The sequence below is a fragment of the Sorghum bicolor genome, chromosome 1 (genome assembly GCF_000003195.3).
Source record: "Sorghum bicolor cultivar BTx623 chromosome 1, Sorghum_bicolor_NCBIv3, whole genome shotgun sequence".
NCBI classification, from domain to species: Eukaryota; Viridiplantae; Streptophyta; class Magnoliopsida; order Poales; family Poaceae; genus Sorghum; species Sorghum bicolor.
The window spans coordinates 59,806,181-59,829,171 of NC_012870.2; the positions used below are offsets into that span (position 1 = coordinate 59,806,181).

Sequence of the window (22,991 nt, forward strand, 5' to 3'; positions counted from 1 at the left end):
AACCAATCGAAGATTGACTCCTTCTAGTTCTAATCCTATGTAGCTATGCTAATCTAGATGTCTAATTGATGTGGTGGCTCTAATCTTGATCAGAGGCTTCTTCTCCCTTGATGGAACAATGAATTAGGGTTGAGAGGCTCTCTCCTCTAGGGGCCAGGGGGTCTGGTTTTATAGTCCCTCCAAGTGAATATGGGCCCTTGGATCAAACTGACATAGATTGTATGGTTTAGATTCATCCTTTAGGTCGGTGGAGATCTCCCGCAAAGCAGAGTCCTGATTGGACTCAGGAGGTGGGCGGGCGCCCTGACCAACTGGGCGGCCGCCCAGGGTCTGGCCCCGTTTCGCCTCCGCTTCGGTCTCGTGGCTTCTGGAGTCTTCTAGATGTAAGATAATTGCGCAGCACGTTAATATCTTTACGTAATCCTGACATGTGGGCCTTTATTCCATATTTCTTGATAACCCCCTGCAGAAATAGACAAACACCAAAACTTATGGAATTCTGTCAGATAAAACCCTAAGTCTAGATCTTTATTTCATTTGGATCCTTTTCTTTATTTATTTGATAATTAAATTTGATACTTAAGGACCGTCAACAATCCACTTCATCACATTCCTCCATGTCTCGTGGCGACGGCAATGTATCTATTGGAGGTGTGATTGTTGATTGTGATGATCCAAATTTTGAGCTTGTATGTAGACTCACCAAAGCTTTAAGAAATGAGATGGCTAAAACAAGTAAACTGAAAAATGAAAACTCATTTCTAAAGACCACATGTGAACAACAAAAGCATCTACTTTATGTTACTACTTGTTCGCATGAGGAGCTAAAATTGGTTCATGAGGAACTTTGTGTTACTCATGATAACTTGGTAAAAGATCATGCTTTTCTCACTAAGAAGATTTCTAACGAAGAAATTAAAACTAGTGAGAGCTCATCATTTGGGTCAAATGATCAATCCTATGGTGTTACTAACCCTTGTGATGTAGGCAAGAAGCATGTATCCACCTCTTGTGATGATTTATTTATGCCATGTTCTTCATATTTAGATGCTTGTTCTACTTCTATGTCTTGTGAGACTAACCTTTTGAAGGAGAACAATAAGCTCAATGAACAAGTGAAGAATTTGAGCAACAAGCTAGAGAGGTGCTACTACTCAAAAGTCACCTTTGAGCATATATTAAAGACTCAAAGAAACTATGGTGACAAATGTGGCCTTGGCTTCAAGAAGATGACAAAGGGCGAAAGAAAGCAAGAAAAGAGGAAGCTTTCTCATTTCATGTGCTATCGGTGCCATGAAGTGGGACATCTTGCTAATGGTTGCCCAAACAAAGAGAAGCTCAAGAAGATAAAAGAAGAAGAGAGGCTCAAGCATGTCAAGTGCTTCAAGTGCCGCACTTGGGGTCATCTCACCTCAATGTGCCCAACCAAGCAATTGGTGAAGCAACAAGAAGAGCCTCAACCTAAGCCACAAGTTGAGCAAGAAAAGAAGCCCCAAGCTCAAGTCAAGTTCAACCATCACGGTGACTTGATGATGATGAAGAAGAAAACAAGAAGGGGTGGAAGAGCAAGGCATCCAATACAAATCCAAGATGCCAAGATGATGAGTAAGAATCAAGACAAGAAGAAAGCTTATGCTCACATCAAGTGCTTTGAGTGCAAGAATGTTAGACACTTTGCCTCGAAGTGTCCTACCAAGCTTGAGAAGAAGGCTCAAGCAACTCTCAAGAGGCAAGGCAATGAGAAGCAACATATGAGCAAGGAAGAAAAGGCTCAATCCAAAAGAAGTTGCTACTTATGCCGGGAAAGGGGACACATAGCTCATTCATATCCCCTAGGTAATAATTCTAAGCCTATTTCAATTGTTAATCATAATATGCTTAGAAAGGATGGTAATGGTACCTCTATGGTTGCTATTGCAAAACATCCCGCTACTCATACTAAGGCTATGCCTAAGTATGTTGCTCCTAACTTGAGAGGACCCAAACTAGTTTGGGTACCATCAAAGAGTGGATGATTGTTTGTTGGTACCATCGGCATTGGAGACTTGATTCAATTGAGTCTATATTGTTCATCATATGATTGAATCAAGTATTGAAGCTTAGTGCACATCCAAATCCAATGCCATGACAAGTTAGTGAAGTCCAAATGTGCTACAACATCCAAGTGCAAATATTCAAGTTGTGGTGATTTATTGGATTATTTGATGGCTTGCAAATACATGAGTTGAAGCTTGCAAATTAGATGATCATGAGCTAACCAAGGTATATCTCTGTTGATCACATTCATTTGGGTGCATATGAGTTGATTGAATTGGATAAATATGCAATGTTGCTTGCTATAAGATGGTTGAATGGATTAAATGCTTAGTAATCAAGTTTGGATTGATTTGAGTTGGATAAATTTATAAGATAACATTTAGTAAGTGGATTGAATGGATACATGTCTTGTGAAAGTATTCAATCAAGTTGATTTCAAGTTTGATTCAATTTGAACAAGTATAGCTCAATTGCTTGAAATCTGTCCAACATTGAGAATCTGAGCTAGCTGAGATCAAGTCTGCTTTTGAGTGATCAAATCTTATTGAAATGGCTTGAAATTTGGTGTGCATGCTGTACATTTATGATAGAATATGCTGTAGAAATTTCATAAGAATTGGATAAGGGATACTTCGGTTTTGGAGTGGATCTTATCAGCTATAGTACAGCAGATTTCAGCATGTAGCAATGGTGGAAGAATTGAAATCTGGTAGCAATCTAGAAGTCAAATGAAGCTCAAATTTTTACAGCTGCTATATGCCTTAGTGAGTCACATCTCCACCAAATTTCGTGATATTTGGATCTGTACAGTGTGAGATATTAGTTATTCTTTGAAAGGTACAGATTCTGCCAGAAAAGTGACAAATATTGGATTGATCTAGAGTCACTTCAATTGAAAGGTCCTCAAGTTGGAAACATGTTTACAAGTGTTTGAGGCACCTAAGTTTGGTTTTGAATTGATCTATAAGCATGACAAGTAATGAGTACAAGGGCATTTGGTTGTGAAATGTACTTAGTGTACACATTTAGTACTCAAATTAAAGATCAAGATCAAACTCAAGAAGAAGATGAAGTTTAAGTTCTAGTGACTATTGGAGATCATTTAGTAGAAAGAAAAGGACTTAAACAAGTAGAAAGAAAAGGACTTAAAGAATGATTCATGGTTACTCATCATATTAAGTCCATTACTTGAATCAATCAATCAAAGTAATTCAAGTAAGTATCAAGGATGGTTCTTTGGAGAGAGGTCACTTCTCCCTATGTGAGGGGCGTGCCGCCCGAGGAGTGGGTAAACCAAGTGTGGTGCTTGGAAGGCTAACATGGAAGTGGTGATCTAAAGGACATTTGAGATGCTTAGTTGAAGCAATCAAAAGGATTGATCAAGAAAGCAAGCAACAACCCAAAAGAGAGCTAGTCATGCTATTTCAAGTAATATTCTTAATAGTTCTCTCATGCAAGCAATGGTCAAAAGAAGAAGCAAGTCAACCACAATAAGATAGTGCACTTGATCATAAAGTGGTTTTCATTTCATATGGGTGAATATTTGATCTATCAATTGGCATTTATAATTAGTCTTCACCAAGCTTATAGTTGGACTTCACATTGCTATTGGAGAAATGAATTGGAATCTATGTGACTATCCTCTTCTCCAACATAGCAAAGGTATCATTGTAATGTGCATGATCATTTCATCCCTTACTAGTATGCGGTTAGTGCATATAGTACATGCTTAATAGGATCATGCATGACAAATGAAAAGTTTTAAATTCATAACCTACCACTATTGCTTGAATAATTAGTTGATCTAGTGGTATGTGTATGAGTTTGTTCATGAGCTAGTGAACCCAAGTATTTGATCTATTTTGGATTGTTAACAAGTGACAAGTACAACATCGACAAGATAACCCTTAATGTGAAGTGTGAAAAAGCTTGTCATTGGTTCAAACCGGACTTGGAAGCTTAGGCAAATCAATTTAGTTCAAGTCAACACTTAGAAGCTCATGATGATTAGAGTACAAGAACAAGACAACAATGCAAATGGATATCTAGACTCAAATGTTCCTTCAATTGGATATCCTACAATTGGTACTCATGATAGCAAATGTTCAAGAAAGCAAACAAGTGGTTCCATACTAGAAGACCTTCAATTAGAAGAAGATTTTCATATGGTATTAGACAAGATCTTTCAAATGATATGACATTTATACATATGGTGTCTATCATACAAGAAGGTGGTTCCACAAAGTGATCCTCAACTTTAAGTGATCATCAAGCAAATAAAGTTCCCTCACCAACAAGATTGACAAGTGAATGACCCATGCTATGACATAGGGGGAGTGCCCCACCAAATGGTATCAAGGTCAAAGATCCTATGTGGTATCTCAAGAGCAATTCAAGTAATGTCATTCCAACACATGGTGATGTCCATCAAAAATGCAAGATTCAAGCCTCAACCATCTATCCCAATGCAATCCTTTGTCACAATGAGATTCACATTTTTACAATTGGTATCAAGTGATTTAAATTGGTATCACATACCTTTTATGGAAATTGATGACAAAGGGGGAGAAGTTGGAACAAAGATATGATCATGGGATAAGTTGGACAACAAAAGATATGTTTCAAAGGGGAAAGATCAAAGATGGACATGGACAAGGGAGCAACATTAAGGAAAAGAGTTGGATCAAAAGTCTTGGACAAGGGAAGCACATAAGTAGGGGGAGCAAGCTCATGAATATTGGTTGTTTGCATTTGATTTGTGCATATTCATATGCTTGCTTGCATTGCATAAGTCTCTAAAAACAATATGCATGCTTGTGTGGTGTATGCTAGCTATAGAACTTGATTGATGATATGATAACTAGCATGCATAGGTTGGTAGCTAGACTTGTGTTCTTCAAGTAAAGACTAGACCCTTGCTTTTAATGTTGATCTCACGGGGTTTCTAGTGTTTTTGTTGTCTAGCTACACTTGGTGCTAAGGATGGTGTACATCGAATGCTTCAAATGCTATCGAATTTGGTATCGAGCTACAAAGGTTTATTCTATACACCTTAGAACTTAGTAGGGTTTTATGGTGCTTATCCAAATCTTGACATAGAGCTTAAATGTTGGATAAGTAGCATAAAATCCAAAACAAGTTAGCAATTTACACTTGTGTGAAGTGCTAGCTTGAAAAAGCTTAATTTCCATATCTTTGTAAAGTTGTCATCAATTACCAAAAAGGGGGAGATTGAAAGGTCCTTGTTTGGTTTTGGTAATTGAGTGACAACTTTGGTGGACTAATAGTGTTTATGTGAGATACACAGGAGATTAGTCCACATGTGATGATGTGATGATGGAGGAGCTCATCGCATATGAGACATGACATGGAGTCATGTGACCAAGGTGGAGAAGATCAAGATGAGGCTTGGCTCGATGGACCGGTTGCAAGAGTGAAGGGCAAGTCGGAGGCTTTGAAGCGAGGGACCGCGTGTGACGGTGAAGCTTGAGCAAGACTTGGCGCCGATGGACCGAGGCAATGGTGAAGAGCAAGTGAGGTCAAGATCAATGAACCAATACAGTCGCGTGATGATATGAAGTGGATCATATCATTTGGTGATTGGTTGGTGCATGTGTTGCATCAACATTGGAGGAGATGGAATGGAAAGCGCAAGGCAAAGGTATAACCTAGGGCTTTTCCATTTCACCGGTCATAGGTGTGTAGAGAAGTTTATGACCGGATTTAGGATAGATGGCCGTACTATCAAGAGGGGCAAACTTGTTTGCATATCGGTCATCTAGTGCCACTTGAGCGATCTAACTTTGCATACGCGTTAGGATCGAGTGGCGTGGCAAGTTGAGAGGCTAACTCCTTTGGGAAAATATTTGTGAAAATGCTAACACACTTACACATGGTGGTGTACACTTGGTGGTGTTGGCATATTTGCAAAGGAGAAGGTGTTGAAGTTGATTTTGTTCAACTTGGAGAAGAGAGAGAAGTCTTTCGGTGTTCTCCGGACATTAGGATGACTTTTAGATTGGAATACTGCTTTGATCCATTTTGATTTGGATTGAGTATTCATATATATTGGATAGTACTCTAAGTAAGCTTTCCAAAATGTCCAAGATCATCGAATTTGGAGTTCGGAGCTAGAAGTTAGCAACCTAACAAGTTGAACTGCAGGCACAGGACGATGAGAGTCCGGTGCGCACAGGACAGTCCGGTGGCACAGGACGCTGAGAGTCCGGTGCGCACAGGACAGTCCGGTGTCACAGGACGCTGAGAGTCCGGTGCTGCTGCAAGTTTGCGTTGCTCTCTGCGTGTGAGTCCGGTGCGCACAGGGAGCGTCCGGTGTGAAGCAGCAGAGCGTCCGGTGCTACTGTTCCAGACGCGCGTGCGTGTGCTAGCCGTTGGGATCGCGAAGAGCAACTCTATTGGAGAAGAGATTGTGCGGTGCTCCGGAGAAGAGATTGTGAGGGGTACGGTGCTCACCCCGCGGGGATCGCGAAGAGCAACTCTATTGGATCGTGCGTGTCATTGAGCTACCTCACTTGTGGGTAGGTTCTTGCGGTGTCCTAGTGGGGACGAGGTTCGTGTAACACCTCTTAGCCGCCGAACCACCAAGTGTTGGTCGACACAACGGGGACGTAGCTTGGTGGCAACCAAGTGAACCTCGGGAGAAAATCATCGTGTCAACATTTGTTCTTCCCGTTGGTTTGCAAGTCCCTAACACAAGCTTGTTCTTACATGCATATAATTGTGCTTGTGTAGTTGCTCTTGTAATTAGTTAGCTTGTGTAGCTTTCTAGTTACCTTCTTGCTTGTGTAGCTAGAAGTAGTTCCCCTTGCGTGACTAATTTGGTTTGTGTAACCTTGTTAGTCACATTGCTTGGTTTGTGTAGCTAAGTAAGTTGTGCTCTCTAATTTGGCATTAGTTGCCTTGTTATTGAGCTTGCTAGTGAGCTTAGGCTTTGTGCGCTTTGCCTCACTAGTTTGTGTAGGAGCTCCCCCGGTTTGCAAAGTACTAGTTGCATAGGTTTGTGTGACCTTGCTCTTAGAATTGATTAGGTGAGCTCTTGCTAAGGTAGCACCTTGCTTGCTTGTTTAGGATCTTTTCAAAGTGCTAGAGAACTTAGATAGAGGGGTGTAGTCTTGGCTAGACCGATAGTTTTAATTCCGCATTTGTTTCGGTTAGCCGTTGCGTTATTTTTTAGACAGGACTATTCACCCCCCCTCTAGTCCGCCATCTCGACCCTTCACCCGGCACGGGCCCGTGCTAGGCACGGCCCGAAAGGACACAGGCCCGTATGGCCCGCGTGCCATCGGACCGTGCCTGCACAGCCCATCGTGCCTGCCTGACGGCCCAGGCACGGCCCGTGGGCCGATTTTCGTGCCGGGCCGGCCCGAAAGGCACGAGGTCCAATAGTGCTTCGCGCCGGCCCATGGCCCAATATATGAAAAACACCAAATTTAATACAGAATTTAACAAAGCATAAATACATTACATTCAAGTCACATACATTAATATTCACAATTCACATAACACAATATACTCTCAGATCATATTTTACTTGCCAAAAGTCACAAGTTTCACAAGTCATAGAACCTGATACTTCAAGTTTCACAAATTTCCTGATACCGTGCCGACACCGTGCCTGCTGTTAAAAGCGTGCCGTGCCGCCTAGCGGGCCGAGGGGTCGGCCCAAGCACGGCCCGCAACGTGCTTCGGGCCGACCCGGGACCAGTTAGGATCGGGCCGTGCCGTGCTCGGGCCGGGCCAAATGACCGTGCTTTGGGCCGTGCCTTTGGCCCGCGGGCTGCATGCTCAACTTTAGTCGGCTGTAGCATGCACTGCTCAGCAAACGCTCCAATCAATACGATTCGGCCCAAACAATGGATGATTAAGGGGTGTCTAGAACTGCACCACTCCAGTTTTTTTAGCTTCGCTTTAGCTGTCCGTGTTACCAAACACGTTTAGCTTTACGAATTCATATCCACTCAAAAAAAAGGTGGAGCTAGAGGTTAGCTCTATATTTTTTTTCTAGAGCACCTCACGAGGTACTCCATTTTACCCACCCTACCACTCATTAATCACGGATTAATTCTTAACAACAAATGAAGCCCCATTGACCCTCACCTTTCCCCGCACCTACCGGTCTAAAAATTGCCATTACTGCTGTATGGACAAGCCTTATTCTCTTGATTGCCATCCATATAGGTAATTTATTTCCTTAAATGCCATTGAGGAAATAAAATATCATTACAAGGTGTTCGTTGCACATGACTAATTCCATGACATTATTAATAATCAAATTTGATTACTTTTTATAGTTTGAGTTTCAAAGTATGCTTAGACAAATTTTTTTGCCGGAATAACTAGATTTAAGTTTATTCAACATTGCATTTACATAAATTTTTTATTTTTTTGTTTTATCTCAGAGATATATCAAAAATCAGCATCCTCCACTGTTCAAAGTACGAAAAAACAGGACATCCTTTCATATCAAGCGTGATCTATCTCTAAATTTTTCTCAAAAAAGGAGGTAGATCTTTTTGGAAGTATATGGAGATGGATCACGCTTGATTTGGAATGATGCATTGTTTTTTTTGACTTTGAAAATGAAGGATGCTATTTTTTAATATATCTTAGAGATAAAAAATAAAGATGTTTACGGAAAAATAGTACAAATTAAACCTAAATTTATTTAATCCATGAAAAAAATTGCCTAAGCATATTATTAAACTCAGAATGTAAAAATGATCAAATTTGGTTATTAACAGTGCTCACAAAATTAGTCCTGTGTAACAAACATTTTTGTAATAGTGTTTTGTTCTCTGAATGACATTCAAGGCAATAAAATTATCTATATGAATGGCAATCAAGCGAAAACATGGCTTGTCCATACAACGATGATGACAAATGAGAGGATAAAAGAGATAATTTTAAAAGAAATTATACTATTTATATTAAAAATCATATGGATAAAACTATTTTAAATTAATTTTGATGAATGATTTGATATATGGATATGGACAACTAAATACAAGTTAGTGGATAAAGAGATAACTATCATAATACATGTGCTAGTTGACTATAATTACAAGTTCTAGTGGATTGTTGATGTGGATATAGGTTGCATGTTAAGAGAAATCTCTGGTAAGATTTAGTTTTATAAGAATACAAGATAAGATAAATAGCAGTGGCAGAAGTCTATAATTTTAAATAACAATAATTATTATACGTTAAAGTGGCAATAAAAGAATTCTCTTATGTATCGCGTTACCCAAATGGCATGTTTGGTTGAGATGCGGATATTAGTTAGGGATAGAGAATATTATATTCTAGTCATCTGTTTTTTTACACCTCATTTAATTCTAATCATTTATTTATTTATTTATTTATTTATTTATTATCTCACCCTCTATATCCCGGTATCTAAACGGAACCAGGAACCTTCTCGAATCGCGAGGATCCTACACGCTACTATACTCACGCGCTCTCGCTCGGCTTCGCCTATGCCTAGAACCTTCTTCACATGGCCATCATGCGTCCGATAAAACGCCACCTCGACCCCACCGCACAGAGACACAACCCTCCACGTCACGGGACGAATCCGGACCGTCCATCACCTCTACCCCGCGCCGCTCCCCGCCGTTAAATCCCACGCGTCAAACTCTGTCTATTCCTCTTCAGACTTCAGTTCTTCTTCCCTCAATCTCTTGCAAGCATAAAGCAACAGGACAGGAGGGAAGAAGAAAAAAAAAAAGAAAAAAAAAGCGAGACCTCGCAGCTGACGCGCTCACGGCAAACCCCAATCGGAGCCGCGGACCGGATCGGAGCTAGGTCTCGAGGCCATGGCAAGCGGAGGCGAGGGCGCAGGGAGCGGCGAGTCCCCTCCCGCTGCCTCAGTGGAGGCGGCAGCGGGGGAGGCGACGCTGCACATCCGGTGCGCGAACGGCTCCAAGTTCACGGTGCAGACGGACCTGGGCGCCACGGTGGGCGCGTTCAAGGAGGTCGTAGCCGGGAGCTGCGACGTGCCGGCGCCGCAGCAGCGCCTGATCTACAAGGGCCGCATCCTCAAGGACGAGCAAACCCTAGAAAGCTACGGTACGTGCCACGCCGAAACGCTGGTTGTAGAGTAAAGTACCTCTCGATTCGGTGTCGTAGCGTGGGATTGTCCGATTCGGCTCATGAATTCGGCGGTGGGGCCGGTGGCGTTGTGAATTCTGCGAGGTTTGGGTTGTCGGTGACATGCCTGTTTGTGTGTATCTAGTGTATTGAGTATGGCTAGATTCTGCATTTGTTTTTTTCTTTCATGTGCATGCTGACTAGTGGTAGATTTACCGTGTATTGCGCTATGCCACTACATGACGTGTGATTCGACTAACGTATGCCGTTAACTTAGATACTCTGTAGCGTTTGGATCATGACGTTGCCGTAAACTTAGATGACATTAATTAAAGCCTAGAAGTAGATGAAGCAGAAGACAGCTTTGTCGCAATTCTCATATAATTCCAAATGTTATGTAGTCATTTTGTATACTGTTGATTGTGCGTGTCTAGATGTGTATTTATAGGCGCACATGTATGCTATACCTTGGATGGATTTGGTGGTCAAGTGAAATGTCAATTTTGGCACAGTAGTTTATGCCGTTAACTTAGATACTTTGTAGTGTTCGGATCATGACGTTACTGTTAACTTAGATGACATTAGTTACCGCCTAGAAGTAGATGAAGCAGAAGACAGCTTTGTCGCAATTCTCATATAATTCCAAATGTAATGTAGTCATTTTATATGCTGTTGATTGTGCATATCTAGATGTGTATTCATAGGCGAACATGTATGTTATCCTTTGGATGGACTAGGTGGTCAAGTGAAATGTCAATTTTTGCACAGTAGCTTACAATTGGAATGTTGGCTGATATGTTATTATCTTTTATAATTTTTTTTGCTAGAGTGCACATGATTTTCAAATATAATTTATGTGGGTGTAAATGCAAGTAAGTTGATATTGATTGGATGTGTAAGTTCATTTCTTTAGATTGCCTCAGGCCTGACTAGTTTTTCTGGACATGTTAATTCACTATGTCTTAGGGGCTTCAGCGGTGAAAGTAAATTTACTCTTGTTGTATTTCTGTAAATTACTTGTCTTTCCTGAGTTTAGTTAGTTTCTTGGTCATTTGCAACCAAAATCAGTGTACTTGAAAATATGTCTGATAGATTCCTTAGCAGTTGGTTGGTTCATCAAGTGCTATTTTATAAAGCTAAATGAGGGGTTGATTTATCCGGTTATCCCATTATGTTAGTTCCCTGTCATATCTGTTTTTGATCATGTAGTTTGTGAGAATTGTGCACTAAATGATTTTGTTGTTCAATGAAAGTAAGCTATACCTTTTAGTGCTCTAGATTTATTATTAGTACATTTTATCATATTGGTCCTTGTGTGCAGTGGCAACTTCATATTTAATGCTACTGCACAGAGATATGGATTACTCAAAAGATGTTGGTTTCCTTTTGCAAATATGTCAATTACGTATGTATTCGTATTGGGTGTTCTTTTGCTTTGTTTACACAGATATATGAACCTTCTCTTTCTTTGTTTGTCTTTGATTAATGATATAAATCCTGGAATTGTTAAGAAATTTAAGTCGCACATGCTTATATTGTAGGTGTTGAGACAGATCACACAATTCACTTGGTGCGTGGTGTCGCCCCACCAGCTGCATCCAGTGCACCTGCTGCTGCCAGCCCCCTAGCTTCATCTACTCCTAGTAGTGGCCCTGCAGGTGGCCTGGGAGGCCTATTTCCAGGTCTTGGTGCTCCAGCAAGTGGTAGGCCATCAGGTATATTTGGGCCAGGATTTCCAGAATTAGAGCAAGTTGAACAGCATTTAAGCCAGAATCCCAACTTGATGAGGGAGATAATGAATATGCCGGCGATGCAAAATCTCATGAACAACCCTGATTTAATACGCAATATGATCATGAGCAACCCACAAATGCGCGAGATCATGGATCGGAATCCTGATCTTGCCCATGTGCTCAATGACCCAAGTGTCCTCCGCCAAACCCTCGAAGCTGCTAGGAACCCTGAAATCATGAGAGAGATGATGCGGAACACAGACAGAGCTATGAGCAACATTGAGTCTTCTCCTGAAGGTTTTAATATGCTCCGGCGCATGTATGAAACTGTCCAGGAGCCACTTCTAAATGCAACAACAATGGGCGGGGAAGGAAACACAGCCTCAAACCCATTTTCAGCTCTTCTCGGCAATCAGGGGTCTAACCAACCTGGACAAGGTCAACCTGCAACAAATGCTCCTGCTACTGGCTCAGAGTCGACAACTGGAACCCCAGCTCCAAATACTAATCCACTGCCAAATCCCTGGAGCACCAATGGTAGGTTTTGAGTACTTGTACTGGTTTCAGATGCTTATGTTTTTTTTTTGTTTTTTTCGGCTGTGTTTGTTGTTGTTGTTTATATATGTTGTATTTTGTGTTTGCCTACTTAAATCACCAGCTGGGAGTGCACAAGGAGCAACCCGGTCTAGTCCTAGTGGCAACGCAAGAACTGGTGCTTCTGGTGGCGTTGCAGGCACTGGTGCCACTGGTGGACTGGGAGGGTTGGGTTCACCAGATTTGAGTAGTTTGCTTGGTGGTCTTGCTGGCAATCCAAGAACTGGTGCTGCTGGCGGTTTAGGAGGTTTGGGTTCTCCAGATTTGGGGAATATGCTTGGTGGTTCACCTGATGTCTCTCTTTTTAATCAGATGTTGCAAAACCCTGCAATGATGCAGATGATGCAGAGCATTATGTCTGACCCACAGACCATGAACCAGGTAGTTCAACTTGTGCCAACTTTTTTTCTGTGTTCTTTTTTGGATGTTGCAATTCTTACATTGGATTGTTTTGGGTTCTCTCCTTGGCTACAGTTGCTTAACTTCAACCCAAATACACGCAACCTGATGGAATCAAACACTCAGATGAGGGAAATGCTTCAAAATCCAGAATTTCTTCGCCAGCTGACATCACCTGACACTTTGCAGGTACATTATGATACATAAGCCTTCAGCTATTCCCATTTCTTATACTAAATCTAAATGTTTTACCCTTTCTTTCAGCAATTACTCTCATTTCAGCAGTCTTTATTAGGACAGCTTGGTCAACTTCAACCTAGCCAGTGAGTGTTTATGGTTCAACAGTACCTGGATTTCATTAATCTTATTATTATTTATCTTCTTACATTTGTTCGTAACTAGAAATTGTACAATGTATTATTATTTTTCTTGGGGTTCCTTTTAATTGTTTGATTTGATTCAGGGGTGGCAACAATGCAGGCAGTGCCACAGGTAAACTCCTGGTTACTTTTTCTCTCTGTTTTTTTTTCTTCACTTGGATCAGTATATTGCTATGTCAGGATGTTGAGTTGCTTTTTTGTGCTGCTTTATTTGTAAAGTAACTATTGCTTTGCTTTGCTTTGCATACAGTACTTGATTGACTGTATTCCTCAAGGTTTCAGTTGTGAGATGAGTTTGGTACTAAGGGAAAAACAGACAGGATTGTCATTGACTGTTTTAACTATAGTGCCAAATTCCCAGGATTGTATAGCATAATAAGAGCATTTAATTTCTAGAAACTAATATCCCAACGGTCAGCAATTCAAATTCCGTAAGGTAATGCATGGATATTTGGAAATGGAATTAGTTTGGTATGACTAAATGACTGGGAATTGCATGGAAGTTCCTTTCCTTGGGTCTTGCTAGTCAAGAAACACTTGGACCATTTAAAAGAATGTGTAAAGTGCTGAACATTCCAGAGCTACTTTACAATTCTGGTGGCTAACCGCACAGAGTTCCCCATTTTGTTCTTCTCGAATTGGTAGGAGAGCTGCATGTCATTATATATTATAACTTACAATAAGGCAAGAGAAAATAAAACATCTGGGAGAAATCTGGCAAAGCAAAAACACACACCTTGATAAGTTCCTCTTTCTGGAACATGTTAGATGGGCAGCTCTGCGTTGATTTTAAGTTCTTATTATACTGGATAAATATGTGAAATTATTACTCCAGTTAAGCAAGTGGCATGAAATATTTACAGGTACGCAGGGAAACCCTAGCCTTGACACCTTGATGAGCATGCTCAGCGGGCTTGGTTCGGGAGGTGGCCTAGGTGTTCCAAATACTTCCAATGGTGAGTATACGTTACTGTTGGAAAACTTGGATTGACTATTATTTCTGGTTTGTAATAATTACATGATGACATTTCAGTGCCACCGGAGGAGCTCTATGCCACACAACTTACTCAGCTCCAAGAAATGGGTTTCATTGACACCGCGGAGAACATTCAAGCACTGGTCGCTACCGCTGGGAATGTACATGCTGCAGTGGAGCGTCTTCTCGGGAACCTTGGCCAGTAGCTTAAGCGAGCGAGCCAGACACTGCCCGCAAATCTTAAAATGTCACGCATCTGCAGGAGTGTTTGGCTTAACGTTCTTCAAGCCCCAGAATTTGAAGGCGGCGGCGTCCATAGTCCCGAAAACAAAATAATCAAAAAGTCAGGCAGCCATTAACTTTTCTCATACATGGTGGTCATGTCTTTGTTTTTACAGTGTTGTATTTGCGATTTGGATTGGTGTACATACATATCGGTCGGATGTTACCTCATAGAATGTCTGTAGTGGTGTCTTTTCAACAGTTGATTCTTGATTCTCAATATATCAAATCAAACTATCTGATCCAACCGGTGGTTTCCTCTGGAAACATGTGTCAGATGCTTTCTCGTGCTGATCGTTGTGGCATCAGAACTGCGGGTGTGCTACTGATATCTGAACTCTTCCAGCGTTGTGGCCTTGTGGTTGTGGGGGTTAGATCAGTGATGGTGATGCTGCTAAAACTAAAAGAGGATGGACTCCATTGATTCGAAACTCATACAGGTGGACATGCAGTACGCGACTGATCGGGAGTGCTGGCTGCAGTAGCGCTGCGGCTGCTGCTGAGCAGCACTTCTCGATAGGTACTGTAGTATTTAAGTAGCCATCAGTTCACGACTCCAACCGGTCGACCAGTAGCCGGCGGGTAGAACCAGACCGCTTGAAACTATCTGCTGAATCTACCAGCATTCAACATTGTTTTTCTTTCGCAATAAATTTGCGAACAATATTTTCAGTCATGCTTATCGGCGAACAGTATTGATAGGCAGGCGTTGATGCGCTGCGCCAAGTAATAATAACATCACCGTGCCCCAATGTATGAATTCTGTCCTAGCCTCTATACCCGTCTACTGCATGACCAATATTCTCTATACCCATCTACTACATTACCACTATTTCCAAAATCTCAAAAGGTTATGGTGGGCCGGTGTATAGGATGAAACCTTCAAATCCAATTCACTTCAGAGCTTGGTCAGATATTTTCAAACCTAAAGCTCTTGGCAGCCTGGGCAATCAGAGATCTTCAAACAGTTAACAAGAGCCTTGTTCTTCACTCAGCTTGGATGATCGCTTCTCAATGTGACCCTCTCCTGTTCAGTATTCTGAAAGCCAAATATTTTCCTCGAACTTCATTTTGGAGAGCCCCATCCCATGGTCCTAGATCAGTATTTTGGGGTTTCATACTAAAAACCAAGCATCTCCTACATGAAAACTGCTCCTTTAAAATTCACAAAGGTAATTGCAATATATGGTCTGAACAATGGTGTGAGGCCTGGGACCTCATGCACGGCCATCTTACCCTTCCTGTCACAGTTCGACCCCTTCCCAGCAATGTGCAGGACCTCATGGAACGAAGTACTTCAACGTGGAATGTTCCACTTATCAACAGAGTTTTTTCTGGACAAGCAGCAAGAAGAATTCTTCAAGTACCTATTGTTGTCATTGTATCATCTCGATGTAACGATCCTGAAATTAATGAAGCTTTCTTTATCGAAAAAAGTACCTATTGTCAGATCTCAAGAAGAAAATAAAACTCATTTGGAGACCTTCCCAGCAAGGACAATGCACTACTAAGGAAGCCTACAAGCTGTTGAGTACCCAAACGGTGCAGCCCAACTTGAATTCAGGTCCAAGAGCCCTTACAAACAATTCACAGATTCTTCTGAAAACCATCTGGAAACACGCCAAGAATTGAAACTTGTGCATGGCGCCTTCTTCGCAATCTCTAGCTTCAGCCGAAAGAGCAGGCCGCTATTCCACCTATATCAAAGCCTATGCGGCAACACTGAAACAAATAGGCACCTATTCTTTGATTGTGATTTTGCTCGAGCTTTCTGGTTCTATGCAGATCCTCCCCTTAGATCACACCTAGGCTTCTACCTCAAGATCAAGATGGTATACATGAAGCAATTGCAGCCATCCTGCCACAAGGATCCTCTCCGGAAAGGGCACAAAAAATTATCACTTAATAACAAAAAATGGTCCATATAGCTAAAGTACATCATGAAACAAATGCAGTCATTTCAATGGAAACTAACCCCCTGTATGCACTGACAGACACTTCAACAACAAAAACTAATCTCCATGAGGTCTCCATCAGAAGCTGCACCATACCTGCTCTTCTTCCAGGTACTAGATGCTTTGTTGATGCAGCCACCAGTCCAGATTATGGTTCACACCGTTTAAGGTCCGCAGGAATGGAAGTTGTCCTCTTCTCTCCTCAAAAGTTCTCTCTGTATGTTCAGGCTCAAATTCAGCACGTCTCCACAGTGATTATGGCTGAAGCTGCTGCACTTACTCTAGCTGCAAGAATCTCAAAGCAACTTAATTTGCAGGAAGTAAGTTTCCTCTCCGACAATGAGATCATAGTCAACTTCCTAAATGGCCGCCTCAATCGAGCTGAGCCTTGGAGTATTAAACCTTTTTCAGCTGATTTTAGACTCCAAACTCAAAGCTTCTCCCACCAGGTGCTCAAGATTAGTAGAGATGTTAATGTTACAGCTCACAACCTTGCCTCAAGGGCAAGATCCCCCTCTGTTTAGATTTCAGATTTTCCTGTTCAAATTCAGCACATGTATCTATGTGCCCTTTTTAGATTACTCTCTGTCATGCTGGGAGCCTTTCTCCGTTCTTTGCGTAAACTGTTCTTAACCATAATATACCATGTTTCTCACAAACTGTTCTTAATCATTATATACCACGTTTCTCATAAAAAAATATGTTCAGTGACAGGTAATCTTGAACCTTGATAAACAACATTAACCAACCTTTTCTTGAATTGTACAGACACACTCGTACAAACAAAATACAAGCACACTCACGTAAATACAGCTTACCTTTATGAGTATTTTCAAATAACGGAACGAGATTGATGAAATCATTCATGCACGCACACTCCTCTCCCACTCTCTTATAAGAATATCCAAAAAAATAATAAAATCATCACAGTGCCTCGTTATCATCATAAACACATCACCTACTATTAAAAAAGACAATGTCATTACGTCCTAGGGTAAATCTAGAAAAGCTGTTACATCCTAGAATAAAAATCTAGAAAAATATAACCATTCAAGCTAAAGCGGAGAATTTTGAACTCCAGTTAAGTTAGAGAAATTTGAACTCTGGTGAACAAGTTGCACCACAAGAAATCTGTTTAGTTGGTCACTCATGAACCGTTTATTCGTACATTTCATATACATATATATATCACCAACTTATAGTAAAGTAGGTTTACATACTCCATACCAAGTTGCAGCGCGTGATGACGCATCTGGCGAGCATGAGTGCATGGTGACATAGGCTCGACCTATACACGAGCCCTTTATTATCGTGTAGGAGTATGGACGTACTACTAGTACTAGGAGCTTCCAGCCCAGCCCAGCCCACTAGACAACTCCACTAGCTAGGTAGAAGTAGCACACGCGGTGCATCCACGACGAGACGAAGACGACCCTGGGTGGGCTGCTGCCGGCTGCGCGCGTCGATGACGACGACGATCAGGCCGAGGCGGAGGCGGAGGCGCAGGATGCGCAGTTGCAGGCCGGCCCGCAGGAGCAGTTAGCCTTCCTGTTCTGGCGTCCGGACGGCATCGTGGCCCTGCCGCACGTGCACGGGCTGCACTCGCAGTGCTCCCCGCAGCCGCACGTCGTGTGCTCCCGCTGCCCGCCGGCGCCGCTCCCCGACGTGCACCTGCAGTCCTTGCCGCCGGGGCACGGCACCGCGCACCCGCACTTGTCGTCGCACCCCATGCGCCTGATGATGCCTGCGGCTGCGGGCGTACGTGTTGCCGCACCGGCCGCCGGTCTCCGCTCTGCTTTCCGATCGAGAGTCCCTCTGCCGCACGCGAGAGTGTTGAGGAGCAGAAGGAAGTCGCGGTGCTGAAACAAAAAGGCTCCACCTGCTTCTATATATGTAATGGAGCTGCTCGAGACTCGAGAGCCACAAGGTCTACAAGTCTAGAACGGCCGGGCGGCGACGCGAGCGCACGCGGCGCACGTCTCCCGCGGCGCGTGGACAGGGTGGTGGGACACGCGGTCCGCGGCGCGAGTATACGGGACGATACGTGCAGCAGCTCGAGCGTTCCCCGGCGCCGCGCGCCCGTGCGGCCTGTGGTGCGCGTGCCCTGCGCCGCGGTCGCGCCTCCGCCTCGCTCGTTCTTATCCTCGCGTGGCTGACGGCAAAATGAGGTCGAGGCTTGGCACACGGACAACCCCAAGTTCAGCGGACACGGCCCAAGTGGATTTGCCGTGGCAACTAATAGCGGCATACTCCCTCCGTACCTATTTTAATTGACGTTCTACACAACTTGAGCATTTTTAAAAAACTTGACGTTCTGGCCACATGATACCTGCTGGACTTAGTCTAGTTTCAATGGTCCGTTTCAATGCACTGTTTCCAAAACAAATCCGCTGACAGAGCATCAATGAAACGAATAATGAAACAACCTCCACAATGCATGAGTTTCACCTTGACGTTTCCCAGGCTGGGCAAAGCATTTAATTACTGCAAAATGAATGGATCACATGCAAGATGGTGAAACGATTTAGCCCTCAGTGGGGATTTCATCCTGTTTCACCGCGTGGGAAACAACGCCCGCAGAGTTTCACCATGGTGAAACTACTTTCTTCTCTCTCCTCTTCGTTTCATGCAAAAAGTACAGTTTTACTGACATGACGTTCTAATAAATATGCATGACATCCTAGTGAAACCTCCACTGACACTGGCCTTATTTACCCCTGGCAAAAATGAGTGGTCACCAGGAATCCCGCATGCATGCGCCAACCCACGCCCACCAGGGCCTCAGGCCTCTTCGTTGTCCACGCCCGGCCGCATGCATGCGCCCACCGCTCTCGCACGCAGGCCTCTTCGTTGTCCACGCCTATCTCTTCTCTTCGTTTGGATTGAACCTGAGACCCACTGCTTTAGCCCTCGCGTACTAGCCAACTGAGCTAGTTTGCTTTCTCATACAAAGAGTACCCGTAATCATATTTATTATGAACAGACATGTAAAATTAATCCCTAATTAATCACTCCTTGGTTACCACAATTATGTCCTAAACGTCAAGAATTATGAGTATGGAGGGAGTATAATATGCCGGACAAATAACATCCAGAGACAGAGAGCCCTTTGGACAGCAAAAGAAATGCAAATGACGACCGGAGGAAAACCTTGTCGAGTCAGAAAGGAAACCTCTGATTAAAAGGAGGGGGGGGGGGGGGGGGGGGGTGGGGTGGTGGTGGTGGTGAAGATCATGTTCGTATGCATGCTACTACTAGTGTTCATATATATACTCCGAGAATGAATCGCGTTTATATACACATATATAACATCTATATAATATGCACATTTGGGTTTCGAGAACCTGTTGCTGACCCTAGAGGAGGAGCAGCATCCAGGGGTGGTCCTGCATGAGCTCGACGCGCTTGCCTGCAGCTCTCCACGAGGAGCAGACCGCTCGGAACCGGATGACGTCGTAGTCGTCGCCGGTCATCCGTGCAATGGCCTCCAGGAGTTCCGGCAGCAGCTCCGACCACTCGGCCTGCCGCACAGCCATCGAGTAGTATTTAACTATTTATTATCTGGTCCTGAATTCACAAATTATCGAGCTCTGCCTTTTTCTTATCAAACACCTAAGGATCCAGTCCATATATATATGCGACATGCTATACTTGGCTAAGTGCACCTAGGTGCCAGTTACAGTCGATTAGCAGGTAATAAAAGTCGTATCCTTGGCACGCAAGAAAGGCCTTGCTTTGGAGAATTGGAGCTTGGAGGAAATGGTAAAATACTAGACTTGGCCGCTAAGCTTTTTCTAATTCTGCAGGAGCAGATTCAGAATAAGGCCTTGTTTACTTCCTACCAAAAACCTAAAATTTTTCAAGATTCTCCGTCACATCAAATCTTTAGACGTATGCATGGAGTATTAAATATAGATGAAAATAAAAACTAATTACACAGTTTGGTCGAAATTGACAAGACGAATCTTTTGAGCCTAGTTAGTCCATGGTTGAACAATAATTACCACAAACAAACGAAAAAGCTACAGTGTAACGAAATGTTTTGGTTGAGGAACTAAACACGGCCTAAGGCCTTATTTGGTTTCCCTTGCTAAATTTTAGCTAGCTAAACTTTAGTCACTTTAGAGCAACTCCAAGAACCTGGCTATTTTTGTTGTAGATGCTATTTTAGAATTTGCATACCAAAAAGTAGGCTCCAACAGATGTGGTATCTGGTTTTGTAAAATAGAAAGTTGGTCATCTCTTGATTTTCGGTGGCCATATATAGCCAACCACTGACACTGGCTATCTGATTTTGTAAAATAGCAAGACTGTTGTGGACTTTTTCTTTTTTAAGAAGTTTTCTATTTTATAAAATGGCTAAACAATATAATTTAGCTACTAATTTTAGCCAAGCTCTTGAAGTTGCTCTTAGTAGCTAAACTTCAAAACACTCTGGCTAAAAGAAGCTAAAATAGTTTAGTTCCATTAGTCACCTAAAGAGTAGCTAAAATAGTTTTAGCTAGCTAAAATTTAGCAAGAGAAAGCAAACAGACCCTGTCCGCAGAACATTGCACAACAAATATATAACAGAAAAACCTAAACAAACAAATTTATTATAGGATATTTGTTGAGCACAGCATCAAGCTATCTTTCTGTAACACGTGATTACCTAAAGAAACAAGGACGTCAAGCATTGTTCAGGTGCTTTGCATTGATACTAAGTACTACTCCACTTAGGTAGTGTTTGATTTGGTGAGGTGGGGTGGGATGATCAATATTTTTGAGTTGCTTGGTTGGGAGTCATGCGAGCACGAGGACATCCCATGAGGCATTATTCGCACCATATGCGGGATGCCCCCTTAACAAAAAAATGAGGGGACGGGGAGGGACGAAGTGGGACGAGCAACACGTACATGTGGGATGGAGACGGGGGCGCAAGGACAAGACAGCCATGGCGTGGATTGTTCCCCGGGGGAGGTAGATCTGGTGGGCGGACGACATGACCTCCGACGGGTAGGGGATCGGAGGCAAGATCCGGTGGGAGAGCGATCTTGCGAACGGCTGGAGCAGATCCGCAGCAAATGGTGTAGAACCATAGCTGGACGGAGCAGGACCGCAACTGGGCAAGCTGTGAATCGCTGGAGCAGGGCCGCTGTTGGGCGAGTTCCAGGTAGTGTTGGGCACTTGGGCTCAAGGACAAGCAGTGTGTAGGTTCTGTATGGAGGGCAAATGGAGGAAGAAGAGGAAAGACTGACAGACCCTCTTGTTAGGTGGCTGATCCCATCTTTTATGCCTTGAACCAAACAGGAAACGGAGCAGTCCTGGCCCTCCTCGACCAAATAAAAATGGGTTCATCCTGTGTCCCGGCTCACAAACCAGAGTCAGAACCAACCGACCTCATCTTGCCTCTCAACCAAATGCTACCTTAGCATCCTAGTTATTGCAAGCTATAATCACGTACCCTTGAAATCAAGTAGTATGTGGCAGAGGGTTGGAGCATCCATGGTTCTCCTAGGACGCGATCGGTGACTTTGTTATTTTTGCTGATAGGACACATCTCCCCAAAGGAAATGATTTCTTCAAATCAAATACAATGTCTCACACGGACTCTTAGAAATAGGCATTGAGATATCCTCGTTAAAAACGGTTTTCTTGCAAAAGGCTTACAACCTAGTGGTTACAAGAGTAGCACATTAGATCTTGGGTTCCAACTCCTGGGTTCGACTCTCCTCCTAAGAGAGTAGAGTTTGCGAGCTTGGGTTTGTAGGAATAAAAAAACCGTTCGGATGCACCATCATGTGTTTATAGGAATTAAAACCGTTCGCATGCCACCATGTGTGGTGTCTTATGATTACTAGCTACTTAGCGTGTTATTATTAGAAGGTTTCATGTGCCCGACTCACAACTTGACAAGATTCCACCATTGGGCTAGCATTCAACTGACAAGATTTTGCCATTAGGCTTTCAACGGAAATAAAAGAGTTTTTTTTAAAAAAGGGAAATAAAAAAAGAACACAAAAGGGATAGCAGAAAATCGATCGTACTATATATTACTATATACATCTGACTATTATCCTAACCATAACTACTATATACAATCTCACTATTTTAAGTAGAATATTCTAACTATAACCACCATTCCTAAGAGCGTCTCAAGAATTCCCAAAGCAATATTCCAATCCAAGATTTTTGACGATTAAACAAATGTTCAACAACTTCCAACCTCATCTCTCAACATCTTTTAGTAATTATTAAAAATAACCCCATCGCGGGGATAAATATGCGCGTGTATCCATCAGCTAAATTAAGGTGAAAGGATGTGTATAAAAGAATAAGAAGTAGAACTTACAAATATACAAGAAACAAAAGAAAATATAAAAATAATTGGATTAATTAAGAAATAGTTCGGGATACCTGATCTAAAATTAGCTTCTATCTTTAGGAACTAACTAATAAATATACTCCCAACCTTTTTTAGTCACTTGGAAGACTCCTTAGTTTATCAAGAGATTTTTTATTAGAAAGCATTGGAGATGCTGAGAAA

At 42.5% G+C, this 22,991-nt stretch overlaps 2 protein-coding genes across 2 annotated transcripts; one reads left to right on the forward strand and one right to left on the reverse strand.

Annotated features, from left to right (window-relative positions):
- Positions 9,707 to 14,757, forward strand: LOC8058802 (ubiquitin domain-containing protein DSK2a). Its single transcript, XM_002464960.2, has 8 exons — positions 9,707 to 10,125; positions 11,688 to 12,416; positions 12,538 to 12,854; positions 12,948 to 13,061; positions 13,137 to 13,195; positions 13,336 to 13,364; positions 14,116 to 14,208; positions 14,286 to 14,757. The coding sequence occupies exons 1-8, from the start codon at positions 9,873 to 9,875 to the stop codon at positions 14,432 to 14,434; spliced, it is 1,743 nt and encodes a 580-aa protein (XP_002465005.1). The 5' UTR covers positions 9,707 to 9,872; the 3' UTR covers positions 14,435 to 14,757.
- LOC8062855 (EC protein homolog) lies at positions 17,568 to 18,319 on the reverse strand. The gene has a single exon (XM_002467530.2). It carries the CDS (start codon positions 18,193 to 18,195, stop codon positions 17,944 to 17,946), a length of 252 nt encoding a protein of 83 aa, XP_002467575.1. The 5' UTR covers positions 18,196 to 18,319; the 3' UTR covers positions 17,568 to 17,943.